At 41.5% G+C, this 13,216-nt stretch overlaps 1 protein-coding gene across 2 annotated transcripts in view; it reads left to right on the top strand.

Moving 5' to 3' along the window:
• The window catches only part of cwc15 (CWC15 spliceosome associated protein), a 66,668-nt gene that overhangs the window by 33,847 nt on the left and 19,605 nt on the right, over positions 1–13,216 (top strand). For both annotated transcript variants that reach the window (XM_078545792.1, XM_078545791.1), the window contains exon 5: positions 1,433–1,558. In XM_078545792.1, the coding sequence (XP_078401918.1) occupies positions 1,433–1,558 (126 nt within the window). The remainder of the gene's footprint in view (positions 1–1,432; positions 1,559–13,216) is intronic.

Genomic DNA, 13,216 nt, shown 5'->3' with positions numbered 1-13,216 from the left:
AGCTAAATGGCCTCTTAATTCTATGATTAATTGTCTAGCTGACAATTATACAGGTGGTTACTCCCTTTATACAAATATCCCCAAGTTCAGTATTTGAGTTGGGGTTTGGGATTCTCCACACTGACTTGTAAGCCATGTCTTGTTGAAGATCTGCCATTGGTGTGTCGCCTAAAATGTTTTTTGTTTTGTCTTTCCTTTCCTGCAATTTCAGTAAAAGCAGTGGAGATGCTGGGAACTGAGTCTTATAAGCAAAATATTTTGTTTCTTTGTTTTTCCAAGATATTGGAAGCTGCAGCTAGCAGACTAATCACCTGTTGGTTTGTGTTATTAAATTGAATTGGTGTGTATTTTTCAGTTAATACTTGAACAAAGATATTGTTAAGGCTTTTCCTTTTGTCCCTCTCACAGCTTCATACAGAATGAATCATTACTTTAAAGCTGTAGATGTGCCTGTTCTGGAATTTTATTTTTCTACATTGAACGTAATATGAAAAAGCTGGATTTGCACTGGTGATTTTTCAGCAGTGTAAATTTAAGTGTCGCATCCTCAAAAAATTTACAGGTGGCTGCAAAGTTAATATATTTCAGTAACTTAAATGACACCAGTTACCCAATTACTAATGAATTGTTTTCCCAGGAGAATTCTACTGAGGTAAGATTTGACTTGCATATAAGAGCCTTTATATTTGTTACCAAGTAGCACATGGTCAGTATGCTGTTACAACTACATATGCTAACCGCCAACCAAGATTTCTACTAATGAATACATTTAGCACTCTTCTTTAAAGTGTGCCAAATTTTCCTAATTTGAATTGGGATTTTATAAACTAATTTTAAATTTTTTGGGGGGCAGATGTTTGAGCTGTAGTTGAGTAAAATAACTTCAATTTGTTTCTTTTTAGAATGTGTTGGTGGTTAGTTTAATTTCATATTTTCCCTATTAATATAATGAGAGGTTGAAATTTCATGATATTTCTGCAATGATGATTTCAGTCACTGGATGGCCCAGTTATGCAGCACATGAGTGCACTAAAATTCCATGCCACAGAAGTATAGGATATTGGCTCTCCTCTACCACCTCGTGATGCCCCGGATACTCAAACCTAAGCTTCTTTCATGTACTGTTTAATGTCTTATTTAGTATGACATTTGTGGAGGCCTAGATTCTGTTGTTCAATTACTTTTGTGTGCACAGGCAAGATGTCAACTTACAAAATCTAAAAATATGTTACAGAAATTGAAAAGCTAAGACCTGGTCCATTTCAGACAAGTTCTGAATATTTTGTTATCTCTAAATCTCAGTGAAACTAGAGGAAGTCTTTTCAGTTACTGTATAAGTTCTTTGGAGGTAGTCAATATAGAACATGCTGGATACTTGTTGATTTCTTAAGCTTATACTTAGTTGTAATTTCTAATTTCTATTGACTTTTAGGAAGAAGAGGAGGAAGATTCTGATAGAGACAGTAGTAGTGAAGATGATGATGATGATGATACTGCTGCTCTTTTAGCTGAGCTCGAGAAAATTAAAAAAGAACGTGCTGAAGAGCAAGCACGGAAGGTAAGTTCCATATAGATCCTCTTCATAATGTTTTGAATTTTCCCTTAACCCTAACTGCAAATGTTTTGTTTACCCCTACAAGTAATTTGATTTGTGGCCTTTTAAAATGGATGTTTATTTAAAGTTTTCATCTCGCAAAACCACCTCATTTTTTTTTGTTTGTTTAAAATTGCTGTAGCTGAGAAAAACTGCAAATGTATGAAACCTGCGTTTTGTTTAAGGTACAGAACAAGGCCTTTTGGCCCATTGAGTCCTGGCTAGCTCTCTGTGGAGCAATCCAGTCAGTCCCATTCACCTGCTCTATCCCCTTAACCCCACAGGTTTATTTCCTTCAAATACAAATCCAACTTCCTTTTGAAATCATTGATTGCATCCACTTCCATCACTCTCATGAGCAGCGAGTTCCAGGCCATTGCCATTCACTATGTAAAACAAGTTCCTCCTCACATCCCCCTGGATCTCTTGGCCAAAGCCTTAAATCTGTGTGCCCTAATCGTTGTCCTATCAACTAAACTGAGCAGGTTTTCCTTGTCTACCTTATCTAAACCAGTCATAAATCTTGTCCACTTATATCAAATCTCCCCTCAATCTCCTTTGTTCCAAGGAGAACAACCTCAGCTTTTCTAACCTAACATTGTAACTAAAATTCCCCACCCCTGGAACCATTCCAGTAAATCTCTTCTGCACCCTCTCAAGGATCCTGACACCCTTCCTAAAGTGTGGTGCAATACTCTAGTTGGGGCCTAACCAGTGCTTTATAATGTTTGAGCATATCTCCCCTGCTTCTGTAAACAGTGCCTTTATTTATGAAGCCCAAGATCCTGTTTGCTTTTCTAACCACACATTCAATATGTCCTGCCACCTTCAAAGATCAATGCACATGCACCCCTAGGTGCCCTGTTCCTGCAAACTCTTTACAATTGTACCATCAAGTTTACATTGTCTCTCCCTATCTCTTTTGCTGAAATGCATCACCTCACAATTTATATTAAATTCCATCTGCCACATGCCTGCCTATTCTCCTAGCCTATCTGTCATGTTACAGCAGTTTGTATCATCTTGATTGTTTGCTACTCCTCCAAGTTTGGTATCATTGGCAAATTTATATATAGCAAAAAAAGCAGTGGTCCTAGTACTGATCCATGGGAAAATTATTCTACCATGCTCCAGTCTGAAGAACAGCCATTTACCACAACTCATTGTTACCTGCCCTTAAACCAATTTTTTAAAATCAAGTTGGACACTATTGGATTCCTATTCCATGACTCATTTTTGTAATCAGCCTGTTATATGGTATTTTTGTCAAATACCTTAAAATCCACGTAGACAACATCGCCACCGCATTCCCTTGTCTGTTACTTCATCAAAATAGCCAATTAGATCAGTCAAGCATGATCTGCCTTTTACAAGTCGTGCTGGCTATCCTTAATTAACTTCAACTTCTTTAAGTACCTGCTTTTTTTCTCCTGATTATTGTTTCTTAACTGGCCTGTAGCTGCTAGCTCTGTCCTTGTGGTCTTTCTTGAATAAGGCTGTCACTTTTTTAAAAAATTCATTCATGGGGTGTGGGCTTCGCTGACAGGGCCACATTTATTGCCCACCCCTAGTTGCCCTTGTGAAAGTGGTGGTGAGCTGCCTTCTTGAATTGCTGCAGTCCATGTGGTATAGGTACACCCACAGTGCTGTTAGGAAGGGAGTTCTGGGATTTTGACCCAGCGACAGTGAAGGAACGGTGATATATTTCCAAATCAGGACGGTGGTGGTCCCATCTACCTGTTGCCCTTCCCCTTCCAGATAGTAGTGGTCGTGGGTTTGGAAGGTGCTGTCTAAGGAGCCTTGGTGAATTCCTGCAGTGCATCTTGTAGATGGTAGACACTGCTGCTACTGTGCGTTGGTGGTGAGGGAGTGAATGTTTGTGGATGTGGTGCCAATCAAGTGGGCTGCTTTGTCTTGGATGATGTTAAGCTTCTTAAGTGTTGTGGGAGCTGCAGTAATCCAGGTAAGTGGGGAAAATTCCATCACACTTCTGACTTGTGCCTTGTAGATGGTAGGCAGGCTTTGGGGAGTCAGGAAATGAGATACTTGTCGCAGGATTCCTAGCATCTGACCTCTTGTAGCCACAGTATTTATATGGCTAGTCCAGTTCAATTTTTGGTCAATGGTAACCCCCAGGATGTTGATATTGGGAGATTGGGATGGTAATGCCATTGAATATCAAGGGGCGATGGTTAGATTCTTTCTTGTTGGAGATGGTCATTGTGTGATGTGAATGTAACTTGCCACTTGTCAGCCCAAGCCTGGATGTTGTCCACAACTTACAGCGTTTGGACACAGACTGCCTCAGTATCTGAGGAGTCGCGAATGGTGCTGAACATTGTGCAATCATCAGCAAACATCCCCACTTCTGACCTTATGATAGAAGGAAGGTCATTAATGAAGCAGCTGAAGATGGTTGTGCTGAGGACACTACACTGTGGAACTCCTGCAGTGATGCTCCGGAGCTGAGATGACTGACCTCCAACAGCCACAACCATCTTCCTTTATGCTAGGTATGAATCCAACCAGCAGAGAGTTCTCTCCCTGATTCCCATTGACGCCAGTTTTGCTAGGGTTCGTTGATGCCACACTCGGTCAAATGCGGCCTTGATGTCATGGGTAGCCACTCTCACCTCAACCACTGGAGTTCAGCTCTTTTGTCCATTTTTGAACCAAGGCTGTAATGAGGTCAGGAACTGAGAGGCCCTGATGAACCCAAACTGGACGTCAGTGAGCAGGTTATTGCTCAGAAAGTGCCACTTGATAGCACTGTTGATGACCCCTTCCATTACTTTACTGATAATTGAGAGTAGACTGATAGGGCAGTAATTGGCCAGGTTGGATTTGTCCTGCATTTTGTGTACAGGACATACCTAGGCAATTTTCAACATAGCCGGGTAGATGCCTGTGTTGTAGCTGTACTGGAACAGCTTGACTAGCGGCGCGGCAAGTTCTGGAGCGCAAGTCTTCAGTACTATTACCGGAACATTGTCAAGGCCCATAGCCTTTGCAGAATCCAGTGCCTTCAGCTGTTTCTTGATATCATGTGAAGTGAATTGAATTGACTGAAGACTGGCATCTGTAATGCCGGGGACCTCCAGAGGAGGCTGAGATGTATCATCCACTCGGCACTTCTGGCTGAAGGTTGTAGCAAATGCTTCAGCCTTATCTTTTGCACTGATGTGCTGGGCTCCCCCATCATTGAGGATGGGGACATTTGTGGAGCCTCCTCCTCCAGTGAGCTGTTTAATTGTCCACCACCATTCAGGAGTGGATGTGGCAGGACTGTAGAGCTTAGATCTGATCCGTTGGCTGTGGGATCGCTTAGCTCTGTCTATCACTTGCTTCTTTGCACGCAAGTAGTCCTGTGTTAAAACTTCACCAGGTTGAAGCCTCATTTTTAGGTATGCCTGGTGCTGCTCCTTGCATGACCCCCTGCACTCTTCATTGAACCAGGGTTGATCCCCTGGCATGATGGGAATGATAGAGTGGGGAATATGCTGAGCCATGAGGTTACAGATTGTGTTCGAGTACAATTCTGCTGCTGCTTATGGCCCATAGCGCCTCATGGATACCAAGTCTTGAGTTGCTAGATCTGTTCAAAATCTATCCTATTTAGCACAGTGGTAGTGCCACACAACACTATGTAGGGTATCCTCAATGTGAAGGCGGGACTTCGCCTCCACAACGACTGTGCGGTGGTGACTCCTTTTGATACTGTCATGGACAGATCCATCTCTGCCAGGCAGGCTGGTGAGGATGAGGTCAAGTATGTTTCCCCTCTTATTGGTTCCCTCACCAACTGCCGCAGACCCAGTCTAGCAGCATGTCCTTTAGGACTCAGCCAGCTCGGTCAGTAGTGGTGCTACCGAGCTACTCTTGGTGACGGTAATTGAAGTCCCCCACCCAGAATACATTCTGTGCCCTTGCCACCCTTGGTGCTTCCTCCAACTGGTGTTCAACATGGAGGAGCACTGATTCATCAACTGAGGGAGGGCAGTACATGGTAATCAGCAGGAGGTTTCCTTGCCCATGTTTGTGACTTCATGGGGTCCAGAGTTGATGTTAAGGACTGTATACCACTGTGCTGCCACCTCTGCTGGGTCTGTCCTGCTGGTGGGACAGGACTCACCCAGGGCCGGTGATGGTGGTGTCTGGGATATTATCTGTAAGGTATGATTCCGTGACTATGTCAGGCTGATGCTTGACTAGTCTGTGGGACAGCTTTCCCAATTTTGGCACTAGCCCCCAGTTCGTAAGAAGGACTTTGCAGGGTTGACAGGGCTGAGTTTGACGTTGTCTATTTCAGAGGACAGTTAAGAGTCAACCACATTGCTGTGGATCTGGAGTCACATGTAGGCCAGACCAGGTAAGGATGGTAGATTTCCTTCCCTATAGGACATTAGTGAACCAGATGGGTCTTTACAACAATCAACAACTGTCATCATTAGACTTTTAATTCCAGATTTTTATTGAATTCAAATTCCACCATCTGCCGTGGCGGGATTCGAACCTGGGATTCAACCAAGGAACCCTGTGTTTGGTTCCCCTACCTTTTGCCTATGTTGAATTGTACCTGAAGCATCTCTTCCCTAAAGATCACCCATTGTTCCATTACAGTTTTACAAAGATAATAAAAGGGCAAAATTAAAGGCTCTGTATCTAAATGCATCTAGCACTCGAAACAAAACAGATGAACTGATAGCGCAAATAGAAATAAATAAGTACTATCTGATGGCCATTCCAGAAATATAGCTGCAGGATGACATAGACTGAGACCTGAATGTTGAAGGGTATATGACATTTAGGAAGGACAGGAAGCTAGGAAAAGGTTGAGGGATGGCTCTGATAAGTAAGGATGGTATTAACGTATTGGAGAGGGATGACCTAAGCTCAGGAAGCCAGTATGTAGAAGCAGTTTGGGTTGAGATGAGAAACCATAAAGGCAAAAAATCACTTGTGAGAGTGGTATACAGGCCCTCTGTCCTAGAGTATAAAGGAAAGAGATAATGGGAGCTTGTCAGAAAGGTAAAGCGATAATCATGGGTTTTAATCTATAGACAGACTGGAAAAATCAGATGGGCAAAGGTAGCCTAGATGAGGAGCTCATAGAATGTTTTAGGGAACAGCACGTTCTGGAGCCAACCAGAGAGCAATCTATACTAGACTTGGTACTGTGTAATGAGGTGGGATTAACTGATAACCTCATAGTGAAGGCACCCCTAGGTAGCAGCAATCATAATATTGAATTTTCCATTCAGTTTGAGAGAGAGAAGACTAGTGCCCAAGACTAGTGTTTTAAAATTAAGTAAGGGCAATTATGAGGGCATGAAAGCAGAGCTAGCCAGAGTGAACTGGCAAATGAGGTTAAGGGATAGGTCCACAGATATGCAGTGGCAGACTTTTAATGGGATGTTTCAGAATAAATACATTTCAATGTTAAAGAAAACTTCCAAGGAGAAAGCCCACCATCCGTGCTTATCAAAAGAGTTAAAGACAGTATTGAACTTAAAGAAAAAGCATATAATTGTGCAAACATGGGTGGCAGGTCAGAAAATTGGACAGAATATAAAGAACAGCGAAGAATGACAAAAAGATTAATAAGGAGGGAAAAATTAGAGTACAAGGGAAAGCTAGCTGGAAACATAAAGACGGGTAGTAAGAGTTTCTATAGATATTTGAAAAAGGAAAGAGTTAACAAAGTGAGCGTTGATCCTATGGAAAGTGAGTCTGGAGAATTAATAATGGAAAATAAGGAGATGGCAGATGAATTGGAACAGGTATTTTACATCGGATTTCGCTATAGAGAATACAGATAACTTCCCAGACATAGCTGTAAATCAGGAAATGGAAGGAAGAGAGGAACTCAGGAAAATTACAATCACCAGAGAAGTGGCATTGAGCAAATTGTTGGAGCTGCGGGCCTACAAATCCCTGGTTCCTGATGGACTTCAACCTAAGGTCTTAAAAGAAGTGGCTAGTGAAATAGTTGATGCGTTGGTTTTAGTTTTCCAAGATTCCCTAGATTTGGGGAAGGCTCCATTAGATTGGAAAATAGCAAATGTGACTCCTTTAACCAAAAAGGGAGGGAGACAGAAAGCAGGAAACTACAGGCCAGCTAGCCTAACATCTGCCATAGAGAAAATGTTAGAAGCTATTATTAAAGATGTTATAGCAGGGCACTTGGATAAGCTCAAGGTCATCAGGCAGAGTCAGAAAGGTTTTGTGAAAGGGAAATCATATTTAACCAATCTAGTGGAGTTCTTTGAAGGAGTTACGTGCTGTGGATAATGGGGTACTGATGGATGTACTATACTTAGATTTCCAGAAGGCATCTGATAAGGTACCACATCAAATGTTATTGTGGAAAATAAAAGCTCATGGTGTAGGGGTAGCATATTGGCATGGATAGGAGGTTGGCTAGCTAACAGGAAACAGAGGGTAGCCATAAATGGGTCTTTTTCTTGGCGGGATGTAACCAGTGATGTGCCACAAGGATCAGTGCTGGGGCCTCAACTTTTTACAATTTATATAAATAACTTGAATGAAGGGACAGATGGTATGGTTGCTAAATTTGCTGAAGGCACAAAGATAGGTAGGAAGGTAAGTTGTGAAGAGTACGTAAGGGGCTACAAAGTGACCTAGGTTAAGTGAGTGGGCAAAGACCTGGCAATTGAAATATAATGTGGGCAGATGTGAAATTGTCCATTTTGGTAGAAAGAAAAAAGAAGCATTTTATCCAAATAGCGAGAGATTGCAGAGCCCTGAGATTGAGGGATCTGGGTGTCCTAGTGCATGAATCACAAAAGGCTAGTATGCTGGTATAGCAAGTAATTAGGAAAGCTAATGAATTGAATGCAAAAGTAGAGAGGTTATGGTTCAGTTATGCAGGGCACCGGTGAGACCACATCTGGAGTACTGTATACCGTATTGCTCTCCTTATTTAAGGAAAGATGCAAATGTGTTAGAAGCAGTTCAGAGAAGCTTTCCTACGCTAATACCAGGAATGGGTGGGTTGTCTTATGAGGAAAGGTTGGACAGGTTAGGCTTGTATCCACTGAAGTTTAGAAGAGCAAGAATTGTCTTGATCAAAACCTTTAAGATCCTGAGGGGTCTTGGCAGAGTGGATGTGGAGAGGATGTTTACTCTTGTGGGAGAATCTAGAACTAGGGGTCATGGTTTAAAAAAAAGGGGTTTCTCATTTAAGACAGAAATGAGGAAAAATTTTTCTGTGAGGGTCATGAGTCTTTGGAACTCTCTTCCTCAAGAGGCAGTGGAAGCAGGGTCATTGAATGTTGTTAAGGCAGAGCTGGATAGATTCTTGATTAACAAGAGGGTGAGAGGTTATCGGGTGTAGATGGGAAGTTACAGTCAGACCAGCCATGATCCTATTGAATGGCAGAGCAGACTTGAAAGGCCGAGTGGCCTACTCCTCCTAGTTCGTATGTTCCTTAATTACCCAATATTATCCAAATATTGATTGGTATAATGTTAGAGTCCCCCAATATCACCATTCTAAAGTTCTTGCACATTGTGATTTCCTTGCAGATTTGATCCTCTATCTCTTACTATGTGGAGGCTTATAAAATACCCCCAGTGGTGTGATTTTTCCTCTAAAATTTTGCCTCTAAACTCTAAATGAATTCTGTCCTTGCTCCCTGAAGGGTATCCCTTCTTATTCCGTCTTTCAAAAACGACAATGTCTTCCCTATTCAGTACTGCCACCCCATCTCCTTTTTTTCTTCATCTTTTTCGAACAATTTATATCCTTGTATATCAAGCAACTAGTTCTCACCATTTTAAAGCCACGTTTCCATTGTTGCCACTACAATATATTCCCTCTTGGCTATTTGTGCTTGTAGCTCACCAAACTTATTCACCACGCTTAGTGTCTTTATTGTAATCCTGCCTTTGCGTTCCCCGCAGTTAATTCCGAAATGCAGTTACTTGCTGAAATTTCTGTACATAGCACTTCTTATCTAGATTCATATATTCAGTAACCCCACAACCAGAAGCTCTGGTCGGACATGTACTTAAATCTATAAATATTGTCAGTCTCGTTAGGCTTCATCTATTATAGTGATTTGTCTCACAGGTATGACGCTGAGGGTGTTTTTATGGTTGAAATGCTACAAAAGTTGTCTTTTGAGCTTTCTAACCTAACACTTCCCTTCTACTCAAGGCATATTATCCTGTAGATCTCCTAATAATAGCAAGGGGAGGTGGTGGCATAGTGGTATTGTCACTGGACCGGTAATCCGGAAACCTAGGGGTAATGCTCTGGGAATTGGGGTTCAAATCCCACCATGGCAGTTGGTGGAATTTGAATCCAATAAAAATCTGGTCTTAAAAGACTAATGATGACCATGAACCCATTGCCGATTGCCATAAAAACCCATCTGGTTCACCAGTGTCCATTAGGGAAGGAAATCTGCCATCCTCACCTGGTCTGGCCTACATGTGACTCCAGACCCACAGCAATGTGGTTAACTCTTAAATGCCCTCTGAACAAGGGCAATTGGGGATGGGTAATAAATGCTGGCCGAGCCAGCAACACCCACAAAAACGAATTAACATATGTCTGCAAAGTACAACTTGGACAAGTATAACATAATGCCAAGATAAAAGCAAAATACTGCTGAAGAAGGGTCACGCAGACTCGAAATGTTAACTCTGTTTTTCTTTCCAAAGATGCTGTCAGACCTGCTGAGTTTTCCCAGCATTTTCTGTTTTCCTTCTATAACATTATACCAGCTAGCTATAGGTTGAATTAAAGCTTATATTTGTGAAATCTACTCATGTTCACACAGCTTGCTTTATTTTACAAGAATATATATGACCCTATAGGAATCTGTACCTGATGTTAATTCAGTAAATTTAACCTAATGTACTAGATAGGTTAGATTTATGTTTGTAAATCTTTTAAACAAGTTTGTATTTCTGTCACTAAAAAATCAATGGGATCAGCTGAATACAACTTTATCGTTTTTATAACGTAGGGCAGAATTTAACGTCCCGCAGGCAGGTGTGTGCCCAACCCGATCGGCTGTAAAATTGTGCGCGAAGATGTCAGGCGAGCATCCCGACATCATCCCACGTGATATTTTGCTCGGGGGGAGCACACAAATGTCAGAAGCGCGCCCGCCGACAATTAAGAGGGCAGTTAAGCCCATTAATGGCACAATTGTCTCCAATTTTTCATGGCCCGTCCAACCTTACAGTTGGAGGACAGGCGAATCGGCCAGGTGGACTTTGCATTTTTTATCAAACCTCACCCAATGGCGGGATGAGGTTTCCGTTATTAAATAAAAGAAAAGAAAAATCTGTGGATGGCATTTTTATCATCTATATGTTCAGGTGCCCGATTGTGATGCTTGGACTTTTTTTCCTGATTTTCAAAACTTTATTCCATGGTTTTCAGACCTGCAGCTCCCTGAGACAGCTCTCGGCCTTCGGGGAACTTTCTCTCAGCACTCGCCCGCGGAAACATCATCACCCGCCCTCTTCCCACCTCCACCCCAGCAGTGCTGAGCTTTTCAGTGTGCATTTCATGCTGGCTGGCTGTTAATTGGCCAGCCAGTGCGAAATCACAGTCGGCAGTCGGTTTCCCAACTGCTTCCGGGCCTGCCAATAGCGCCCACCTGCCGAGCTGAAAATTAAGGCCATTAACTATTTAGGGTATAAAATGGATACTTTCCACGTACAGCATTTCCTATTAAGAATCCTATAGAAACATATCAGCGTCCTTTGATAACATTTTAGGGGAACCGCTAAAACAGGGTTTCTCTATGCCTCCTAGATTCAAAGAGGCATTTCCTGTTGTTCATTTATTTGGTTCGTTTCATCAGTACTCCTTCATTAACTCATGGAGGATCTGAACAATGAACAGTACACTGTATAACATCTGGAAAAGATTAAATAAAGATCTTGCATAGCATGATCAGGCTCCAGCTAACTTTTCATTAGATTGCAGAACTCTTGATCTCCAACCTTGGCTTCTCAAAATACTTAATTGTGTAAAACCAATACAGAAATGATTTAATATACTCAACGTTGAGCCAGATTTTGCAGTCAGCAGTGAAGTAAGGTCATTGGCCACTGACTTCGAAGAAAGCCGCCCACAAAGATCTAGCGATCTCTGTGACATGATTTTCTCCTTTCCTGACAACAGTTTAAATCTGGCACCAAGTCGAGGGAATGTCTTGGTGTGCAGCAGCAATGATGTCAGCAAGCAGGTTCAATCACATTGAAGTATTACCACTAAGCAAACCAGGAAGTAAAAATAACTTAATATGCACTTCAATTTAAATTTTCAAATAGGAAACTAAATGATTGATTAGACTAAGATAAAAACTAAAATAAACATTTGTTTCAAAGAAAGATAGAGATATTTCTGTTTAAAAAGGATGACACTCCACAAATATAAAATCTTTTCAGGGCCAGCGAGGGCATTTTAGTAGTAATTATGAAGTTAGAATACCAATAAAAACCCAGGCACAAGAAGGTGTAGATTTTTCCAAGGCTTTGTAAAAGTGGTTGTTTTCATGAATCCCTTTGCAGTCTGGGGGGTGTGGGTGTCTCAACAGAGCATCCTCTGGAGAAGCATATAATCTCTGACAGCAACTTCCAGATTTTCATGTTATCCTGCACATCTGTAGACTTCAATTTCAGTGAAGTAAATGACCATAAATGTTGACAGCTTTGCCGTTATTACCACCTCAAAATCCAGGCCGTTATGCTATTAATTCATGGTTATCATGAAGGGTTTGTGAATAATTTGCTACTTTCAAAACCTAAGATTTTGTTTTTGAGTGTACTAATGTAGTGGTAAATGCCAGAGACTATCAGTATTGTGTACTAAGAATTTATTGCAAGTCTTCTATGCAAATTATGCTTGAGTGGTTAACTTAAACTTTGGAAATTGGGCTGCTGTGTTGTCAGTGAAGCAAAGGAAGTTATCAGTGATGTCTAAGTTTTATTCACAGGAATGTTAACATACGTGATTGATGTTGTGATAATCTGTAAAGTGGGAGAACCTCTACAGAATTTCCCTTCACCCTTCTAGCTTTGCTATGCTGCATATGTTTACTACAGCAATACTCTTGTTCTTTGCTGAACCTTTTGCTCCCAGATTTTTTTTAATATAACACTTTAGTAAACTCTTAAGAAACATTTACGTAGTTTTGCAGCATTTCGCACATTTATTTACTTGTTTTTTTGAAGCAAAATGATTGCATAATGATTATAGGAACAGGAGTAGGCCATTCAGCCCATTGAGCGTGTTCTGATTTTCGATTTGGTCATCTTCAGGTTGGCAGAGTAGAACTAGTGGCGTGCCACAAGTATCACTGCTTCGGCCTCAACTACTTACAATCTATATCAATAACTTGGATGAGGCAAGTGAGAGCGATGTATCCAAGTTTTCTGACAATACAAAGCTAAGTTAAAAAGTAAGTGGTGAGGAGGATGACAGAGGCTGCTATGGGAAATAGGCTGGCTAAGTGATTGAAGGTGGCAGATGGACTATCATGTGGGGATATGTGAAAGTATCCACTTTGGCAGGAAGAATGGAAAGGCAGATTTTTTTTAAAAGATGAGGAACTAGTAAATGTTGGGATTCGG

This window comes from Cetorhinus maximus, chromosome 7, assembly GCF_964194155.1.
Source record: "Cetorhinus maximus chromosome 7, sCetMax3.hap1.1, whole genome shotgun sequence".
Classification (NCBI taxonomy): Eukaryota; Metazoa; Chordata; class Chondrichthyes; order Lamniformes; family Cetorhinidae; genus Cetorhinus; species Cetorhinus maximus.
Note: the sequence above shows the minus strand (reverse complement) of the source record. Positions and strands in the feature narration are given on the sequence as shown.